Source organism: Amphimedon queenslandica, unplaced genomic scaffold, assembly GCF_000090795.2.
Source record: "Amphimedon queenslandica unplaced genomic scaffold, v1.1 AMPQUscaffold_13385, whole genome shotgun sequence".
Lineage (NCBI taxonomy): Eukaryota > Metazoa > Porifera > Demospongiae > Haplosclerida > Niphatidae > Amphimedon > Amphimedon queenslandica.
In genome coordinates, this window is record NW_003546379.1 from 173351 (window position 1) to 182814 (window position 9464).

At 30.4% G+C, this 9464-nt stretch overlaps 2 protein-coding genes across 2 annotated transcripts in view; both read left to right on the forward strand.

Moving 5' to 3' along the window:
* Positions 1-1274, forward strand: part of LOC109582395 (uncharacterized) — a 1743-nt gene extending 469 nt beyond the window's left edge. Inside the window, exons 2-6 of the mRNA XM_019997077.1 lie at positions 90-245; positions 294-494; positions 773-874; positions 1007-1120; positions 1239-1274. Coding sequence (XP_019852636.1) covers positions 90-245; positions 294-494; positions 773-874; positions 1007-1120; positions 1239-1274 — 609 coding nt within the window. The remainder of the gene's footprint in view (positions 1-89; positions 246-293; positions 495-772; positions 875-1006; positions 1121-1238) is intronic.
* Positions 1275-1836: 562 nt separating this feature from the next.
* LOC109582396 (uncharacterized) lies at positions 1837-4483 on the forward strand. The gene is made up of 11 exons (XM_019997078.1): positions 1837-1934; positions 1989-2175; positions 2230-2452; positions 2520-2533; positions 2580-2617; positions 2660-2818; positions 2871-3369; positions 3417-3646; positions 3698-3907; positions 3985-4171; positions 4418-4483. Exons 2-11 carry the CDS (start codon positions 2047-2049, stop codon positions 4481-4483), a joined length of 1755 nt encoding a protein of 584 aa, XP_019852637.1. The 5' UTR covers positions 1837-1934; positions 1989-2046.
* The last annotated feature ends 4981 nt before the right edge of the window (positions 4484-9464 follow it).

Here is a 9464-nt window from a genome sequence, read left to right on the forward strand (position 1 = left end):
GAGTATGCACATGCAAAAGTTATAACAATTAAGGTATATTATTTGTACATTGCCTTTGCTCATAGTGATTCTTATTTGTCTTCTCATAGGAAATACAAGATATTGATCAAATATCTAAAGAATTATCATCCTTTACTGATGAGTTTATTGGGAGTTTGAAGCAGCCAAATGATTTTTTTGATATTATTGAAAAAAAGTATCGCCTGTACTATGACTGTATTATGAAATTTTTAGCTTTTGACGAAGTACTGATTTATAATGAAATGATATTAATTTACTGTTAATACAAACAGGTACTTAAAATTGAAATTGAAGTTGAATTCAAAAAATTAAATGGATCAATCACAAGGCAGTTAGAAGCTTTTAGAAAACATGCTCATACGAAAACTATTTGTATGCTGAATCAAGGGGCATTTACATCTGTAAAATCATCATGTGACTCATTAAGGCCCAATATGCAGAAAAGGCTAGGGGCACTAGAGAAAAGAGCTGAGGTATTTGTTTTTTTAAACACATTGCACATCAGTGCAGTTTCATATGTTGCATGCATGAGCCATTGAATTTTAATGGAGGCTTGATGTAAAGTATAGATTTATAACTTAGACAAAGATCTATAGTACTTCCTCTACCTCAGATACTTTGAATTGACATCACTATTGGGCCTTCCTTTGGAAACCTCAATTCAAAGTATCCTTAGTCGGTATTCATCAGATATATAATGCACATGTTTGCAAATATTTGCAAACATGTATTTTAGTGGTTTTTTAAATAGACACTAATTCAAAGAGCAGTCATGAGGCCTCCAATAGCAACAGAGGATAAAGTAGAACAAGATTATCTCAATTGTGTGATAAAAGTTGTACAAGTATTTTGGGTAAGTTCTAAGTTGTATACATTATTCAATAATTGCATGCATGATTTGGACTTACTGAAAAATAAATGCAGCTTTGGCTTCTTTTGCATGAAATAATTAAGCCAAAAGGATTAATAGCTATGCTTTGTTTAGAATCTTGAACAAAGCATTAGTTTAGCTTTTGATGCTGACAATTTTAGTGGATACTTAGCAAAAATTACTGAAGCAATCAGTGATGCTGAAACATTGACAAATGGGACATTGCAGGTATTTTGCAACAAAATATGATTATGTATATTATAGTTTCTTGTTTTAAAGTGTCTTCATTTTTATCAATTCAGTGTTTTTTCTAAAGATACTAATCTGATTGATTTTTATTCATTAGTGTCATGGATTGCAAGCGATCAATACGTTGAAATGAAGGTATTTTTGCCCATCATTATTATATATATATACCCAGCTTACTGCCTGTATAAGCAACATTTTAATTCACACTGTATACTGTATTATATTAAGAAAATTGAAATAATGATTATTAATTAAACTTACAAAAATAATTCATCAACAAAAAATAACTTTTCCTTGAAAATAATACAGCATAGGCTAATGCTACATCTAATAAATCAATATTTTTTATTTAATAATTATACAGGATGATATAATTGATCGATTTTTATTATATACTAATAAAGTTTCTGTATATTTATCTAAAGATGCATGGGACAAAGTATGATTATTTGCTTTTTGTACTTTATTTTACTTGATAAAATTTAATAGACTTGTATTATGAAAAATACCATTCAAAGGTCAAGAAGATTAACTGATGTCAAAAAAGCTGCAGCAGAGCTCATTAATACCTTAGCATTATCTGTTACCAAATCATGTGTTCTTCCAGATTTTTATGGGGTATATAATGTGCATTGTGCATACATGTATTATTGCTTGTAATTTTATAGAAACTCCGTCAAATTCTTGACTTCTTTCAAGAATTTGTGAAAAATTGTAACAGATATTGGTTTGATGGTGGTCATTCACCTAAATTTTTAATCAAACTGTTTAAAGATTTTACAGCTACGTTAGAGTAAGCTCTATACTATGCCGATGTCCATTTCATAAATCCTATGTATGATTATAGGTCAGAATTTTATGATGTCCAACTGAATAATTTTAGAAGAAAATTAAATGAAACCAAAATGCAGCTGGTTAATCCTGATCAAGATCTCCTTGCTACATTTGATTATTCCCAGAAGTGTCTAGACAGCCTCGCCTTTTTCAAACAGATAGACACATCATATCAATCTATAAGTGAGCTTTATGACAAAGTAAGCTACATGTGGTTTAATTTATCAGATTGGATGGTGTTATGTATCTTTTAGATGAATAAATATGAAGAAGCATCAACAACAGCCCTCACTTATTTATTAACTTTTTCTTATTTTGTGGATGATGTTGATAGTTTAAAAGGGCAGATAGCTCAATTTAAGCAATCCTTGATGCTAGATTTATATGGTAGTTTTAGTAGGGAAAATTTGCAAGCTGTAATGACACAGGTGAATACATTGATAGAAGAAATACAAGATGTTGCTAGCTCATTGTTTGGTAAGCATCTCAATAAATATTAATAATAAAATATTAATAATAAATTTATGTTTTATTTATTACACAGATAAAGGAGATATGGTATGTAACTTAATTGTTTGTATAAATTACATTTAGAGAATTATAGTGCTCTCCTGAACTAAGAGACCTAATAAAGCCGCAAGGGTGAGAAAAATTTTAATTTAATTTTCTAGCAGCTGTCTTTAGAGATGATTTATCAAGTACACATATCACTTTTAACTTTGAAGTGATAGTAAAGAAAGAGGATTGGAAACTTGAAGAAAATGCCAAATTTTACATTGCCATGGTATTTCATATTCCACCACATGGTAAACGTATCTTGAAATTAGAATTTTGTCCTTCAAAGTTAGTTCATTTATTTTGTTTCACATCATTGCATTATTGATAAAATATATAGTATCCAACCAGAGTATTCAGTAATGTCATGTGGAGTTGCTGTCAATCGGAGCCTTCATAAGTTGTACTATAAGTACCTGTTATTCCCTTATTACAAGACACCAGTAGAACTAATGTTCATTAAGAAGCCACAATATGAAGAAGCTTCTTCCTGTTACAGAGTATTGAACATATCTATAAATACAGATATCAAGGAAAAGGATGTTTTTGATAGTTGTATTTATCCCCAGATACCTAATAAGGAGCAAGGAATGATCAGCAAATTCTTGCATGGGGCATCCTTAGAGTTACCGCCTGCTATTTATAATAATTTAGACTTCTGTGCTGATGTTCATTTACAAAAAGAATACGATAGTATTGAGAAATGTGAAATTACAGATGCTGTTGAAGTCTGCAAAAAGATTCTATCTGTGCATCATTGCTTATCTAAAGCTATCAAAGCTAACATTAAATCTACTAATTATAAAGAAATGCCTTTTTACAATTCAAATGCTTCAGAGGTATATATTATAGCCAATCATCAATTGCTATTATTATTTACGTGCAGGTAATTCGAAATCAATTGGAATGCTTATTAGCCAATGTTGAAGAACGTGATCATCCTTTGAAGATTTTGTCTGGGATAGTATTATGTCGATGTCTGATGGAAATATCTCAAAATAGACTGACATCGAAAATAATTACTAGGCTGCTCTCAACAATGGCAGTAAAGTATGATGAAGCTAAATCTTGCTACTTGGAGTTTGACATTGTTAAAAGTGCAGTAAATATTTCAAAGTAATCTTTAATTATAATTCATTTTTATTGTTATTTCTTTTATTGAAACAGATTCTTCACTGAATTTTTGCAAGAATGCATATTAAAAGCTCAGTCACAAAGCTTTGCATGTGTACTGAAAGTATTGCCTCTTTATTATTGGTTTTGTCAAGAATTCAACAGTTGTTCTTTCTTTCAACTTGATTATGATGTTGACTCACTTTCTCAAATGATAGAAGGAAGTGATGATAAACGAATATTTCATTTTTCAATAAAGAGCAGGTATTATTATTGACACAAAATTTCATATAAACAATTAGGCATGGATAAGTAACATATTTTAATCTTTATATTTATAGTGACTTTATTGATGCAATTACTCATTTGGAGCCAGTTCAAATTCAAAAAGATCCCCTGCTTCAAATTCAGTTGGTCAAAGCGTCATCTGAACTTGGGCATTACAGTTTTTTAATCAAGTTTGTAGCTTTTCAAATTATACTTGTTGATCTTGGGGTGAAGCTAAAGAGTAAAGAATATAGATATCAAGTAAATTCATTCTTTTTTATTCAAGTCATTTTTATTCTTATTTTGCTTCCTTTAATGAGTGTCAGTAGCTATTAAACTTGCTAGCAGCTTTCAAAATAATTTTATGCATGATTTTACAATTGATGTAGTTCTACTGTTCAATCAGGTTTTTTGTATTGCATTTGGTAAATTTAATACTAACAACACTAATAATATTGATAAAATTTATGATATATAAACTTTAACAAATTATTTTATTGTAAAAAGGCAAAGGTTAAAGAAATCACAGCAGTATTATCTATGTTATGGGACACAAAAGACAATCTTAAGTAAGTTACAATTTCTACTACTTTTTGGCTCCTGATCACAAATTTACTAAGCTGTTGTACAGTTAATAATGTTAAAATTTATAGATTATGTTTTGTATGTCTATAGTACTGTAGATTTAATACCATATTACAATTATTTAGCTTTCATTCAAAACTGTTGGAATGCTTGCGATTTCTTTTGAACTCATTGGATTCAATTGCAACGACACTTTATGCCCTAGGACAAAAAGGAAAAAATGCTGTTGCAATATCACTAAAGTTTGTATTGCTTGCAATGGATGGTTTGGATGATAGTCAAAAGAAAGAACAACTTCAGCATGTTGTTCCATTTATTAAAAACTGGGTTATTGTCAATATTGGGGAAAAATTTGCATCTGAACATGAAAGAGGTGTTCAAAGAGAGTACCAGGTATGTAATGTAATATTACAAATACAATTTTGATTTACATGTAGTTTTGGGCTGAAATGTATTCCATTGATGATAACAATAGTTTAGAATGGAAAAAAATTATTCAAAATATGGTATTTGCACGTTTTGAGAAAGTATGTAATCTTAATTAATTAGTAATATTATGACTTCAATTTACAGATAAAGTCTTTTGAATTAATGGTAGCATTATTTGACAAGCTAACTTCTCTAACAACTGATCATGACATTATTGATGTTACACGAAACTGCTTAGTGAGGAATATTAATTTAGCTAAAGACAAGGTAAGGATGCATGTACATTTGACATTTGTTGTATCTTTGATTGTTTTTAGGATCTTCAACTTGTTGCTAAAGGATCAGTAAAAACACAGAGTATATTGACTCATCTTATTGAAATGAAGTTTCCTTCCTTGCCAACTGATATTAAGACTCTTCTTGAATGGGATATGTGGCCTATTATATTGGAAGTGTTAAGTAAGCATTATATAAAGTGGCATAAAATGCTTATTCAATGTCATAGACAACATACCATCTGATGAGCCTCAAAGAGTATGTAAACATGTGACAAATATTCTAGAAGGCTTGTGTAGTGATATGAAATCAGGAAATATAACTGTTGAGATGTTATTATATCTGAAAATAAAATGGGATACACAGCTTATTCAAATGATGTCTACTTTGTCTATAGATCAACATAAATTTGCTAGTGATATGCGATTTGCAAACAAAAGAGTTCGTATGTTTGAGATATTTTTGATTCTTTTACAAGGATTTATAACTTCACTTTCTATAGGTATGCATAGTTTATAGTTTTATACTGTCATATACTTTTTATAGACTTTTCTAGCTTGCTCGCTAAAGTTAATGATCTGTTAAAAAATCATCAAGGACATCTTGTAAACTCTCTTTGCAACTATGATGATGATGGAGAATGGGATTTCCCGTTGTTTCCCGAAGCTAAAGTGATCACACCAATGCTGGTCCAGTTTACAATCATGAATTTAGAGGAATTTAGGAATGATATATTTTATTATAAGTTGCAGGAACTGACAAATTGTATAACACAGGAATCATCATTAGAAGATGTGTATCAGCTCTTTTGGGTACCCCTATTTGACCATTGCTGTACAGTTGCAGATGAATTGAAAAGAGAAACCATTACATTGAGTGACCTTAATGAGCTTTTTCGAAGGACAGATTCTGCTGATTCTGAAAAAGTAATAGAAAGACTTTTATCTGCAGTCGAAAAGTGTCAAGCAGAGTGTGCTAAGGATATTGGCTTGTTAACTGATCTATGCATTGAAAATGATATACATAAGCTAGTATCCCTTATAGAATATCAATCTTTAATAATGGAGTGGGTAACAGAACTTGGAAAGAAAATTACTAACTGGAGCAACATTCAAGCACTTTCCACTGAAGCTGATCTCCTCATGGAAATTTTGGAAGCTTATGATTTAAATCAGTCACTAGTTTATCGCTTTTCAAAACAAGTATATTAAACTAATATTAATTATAATAAAAGTTATGTCTCATTTAATAATAGGGCATTCAAGACTTCCTGCAACAGAAGCTTGAATCTGTCACTGATGATGATAATAAAATTTTATTATTTTTAAAGGAGAGTAGACTTGTAAATCCTAGAATAAAGGAATCCATGAAGGAGTTAGGGAAGTGCAAAGGTTTAAGATTATTTATTAGAAATAAAAGTAAAGGTAAGTCAGTACACTTTAAAATATTATGACTAACAGTTTTAAAGATGTCAGTGAAATGGAAAGATTTATTCAAATTGCGCTTGATATTGTTGCTGGAGAAGGAGCTGAAATGCAAGATCGATTGATTGATTTGTCTGAATTGTGTGGAAAATTTTATCCTTTACTCTATCAACTAGATTCCTCTACATCTCAAAATATTGACACAATTCAAACACTTTTTCAACAAACATGGGACTCATTAAAAACACATCATGACCCACTTACCTTAACGGTATGAACATATTTTGTTACTTATTCTAATTTATAATTCTTGTAGGAATCATGTGTTTCTCGTGTCAAATGGTATCAATTCATTGGACAACTACAAGGAGCTGGAGAACAAGGAACTGTGAAGCAACTACGTGATATCAATGAACATGGAGAGTATACAATATTGACCACTAAAGATGTACAGACATGTACAGTGTCGCTAAAAATCATTTCAGATGATCCTCATGTTTCCAAAAAGTTTTGGTCACTTGACGATTTGCACGAGATTGAAAGTAAGCTTGTTCTAATAACTCGTAAAACATCAAAGTGGGTGGATGCCAAAAATTTATTTCAAGAGGTATGTATTATAGCATAAACAAACTAATAAACAAAAAATTAAAATCATGTTAGCATTTTAAAATTTTGTCTTAAATTTGTAGATGCTCAGTAAAGTTTGCCAAACTTGTGATGTTGTTCAAAAGTTAAAGGAATATGGTCACATGAAATACTTAGAATGGAAGATGACACTTGCTTGTTCTGATTTTGTGAATGATCTAAAAAGCCTGGATAGACAAATAAAAGAGCTTGAGCAAATTCTTAGTAGTTGGATAGGCTATGTTTGGAGATGTAGATATCATTACCCTCAGCTAAATTATTATAAAACCAATCAACTCATTGTTCTAAGGGAAGAACTGACAAAAGTTAATGAAAATGAACACTATGAAATCAGCCTTCAAGTATTTCGCTTCTTAAATAGTACAATTGGGAAACCTTTAGAATCTGGGCTTATTGTTAGAAAGGCACTAAAAGGAGATGTTTTGCCTGATGATGAAAGTGCAAATGCTAAAGAAAAAATTGATACAATAAAAGAATCAGCACCACAACCTGTTCAATCAATAGAAACAAAAAATGAGCCTGAAGAGATTTCAAAAGTTTCTCAATCTCTGGCCAAAGTTCAAAGCGATGATTCTATGAATAAGCTTTATGAAGAATCAGTTCCATTAGGCTATCCAGATTATTTAATTCTTCAAGCACTTCTCAATGAAAGTGTCAATGACATTTTTGATATGATGGAATGGTATGATGAGTTACATGAAGATGATATTGATAGATATCAAAAAGAATGGATGGTAAATGACCCTGAAACTAAAAAAAGCTTGCTTCCTGCAACAGAATCTGCTTCTGATTCCTTGTGTAACTCTTCAGCAGAATGTTTTGATAATATTGATATCAATCATGTGGCAGAGTATTTTTTCAAAAGGATGGAGAACAGTTTATTTGAAAAGTAATATTAAAGCTATAATAATTTTTAGAGTGATATCTATATTTCTAGAACAACAAATGTTGCTGATGAAACTAATTTCATATCGTTAGAAACTTTAGGAAAATGTTTACAAATACTTGCTGCTCGACAAGGTATAATAACTTGTATAAACTTTAATTAATAAATAATATGTCCCATTTAGAATTTCTAAAAGAGAGAGTTTTTATGGAGCCATTTCAAAAAGGGATGCCTAACTTAATTATCACTTCTGCTGGTATTTTATATTACTTTTTATTGTACAAACTTCTTTGCAAACATTAGATAACATATTCATTTGTACTTTACAAATTTATTCTGAGGGTGAAAATAGTGCTTTGCCAACTTTTGATGAAGTTTTTTTATGCTCTGAATCTACTACACTTGAAGAAGTATGCATAAAGCAAAGCATAGGCTAATACTATTTGCTAATAGGTTACAATATTTTGGATGAGGGTACTTAGTAATCAGAGAAACAATCGAATTTACTGTTTACTTCATGGTGAAAAACTACCATACCTTATTGCTGAAGAATCATTAGACCTATTAAAGTATTTGTCCCAAGGAAACAAAGGTAGATTGCAACCAAAATTGATAATATAACTCTTTTATAAACTATCATTTCAGAGTATAAACTTGTGATTATATGTAGCAATGAAGAAGAAGGAAAATCAAATGTCATTTCTCGTCTCTATTCATATAGAAGAGAATGGAATCTTCCAACAGATGAAGTAATGGAACAATTAAGGAAGTTCCTAAAGCAAAATGTAGCTCAAATAACTACAAAAAGCTATATTGCCCATGTTAATGCAACTGATGTTGATATTGAACGGTGAGTACATTTAGTTATTAAATAATGTACATTTTGTTGATGTACAAACAGTTCACATGTGAGAGTTTTTACATCAGAACAAGCAGGAGTTGGAAAATCATTATCAGTCAGAAAATTGAAGGACGAACTCATAAAAGTTTTTAGAGAGAAACGTTTAATTACAGAAAAGGAATCTCAGAAAGCTATAGTTACTCTTCCACTGCATGGACCTGAAGTGACTGCAGATGAAGTTCTCTCAATGCTATTGAAGGAAGACTCAGATCTAAAGTCTTGTATCATTCATATTGATATTCCAATTAGGGTTAGTTTTTTTTCTCTAAACTCTAAGAGTAAAAAGTAATAGTAAATCTCTTAATTTTTGAGTTTATTTGTGTGTACTAAACATAAGCTCTGATTTTGTGACCTTTATTTGAGCCATGTATTCATTTAAAAATTGATAATTTTAAAATCCATGAACTC

Excerpts from the sequence above, each read along its gene's own strand:
- LOC109582396 (XM_019997078.1), top strand. The coding sequence starts at position 2,047 with ATGCAGCTGGTTAATCCTGATCAAGATCTCCTTGCTACATTTGATTAT. Across the intron at positions 2,618-2,659 it reads GACCTAATAAAGCCGCAAGG|AGATGATTTATCAAGTACAC; the intron begins GTGAGAAAAATT and ends AGCTGTCTTTAG. Across the intron at positions 3,370-3,416 it reads ACAATTCAAATGCTTCAGAG|GTAATTCGAAATCAATTGGA; the intron begins GTATATATTATA and ends ATTTACGTGCAG.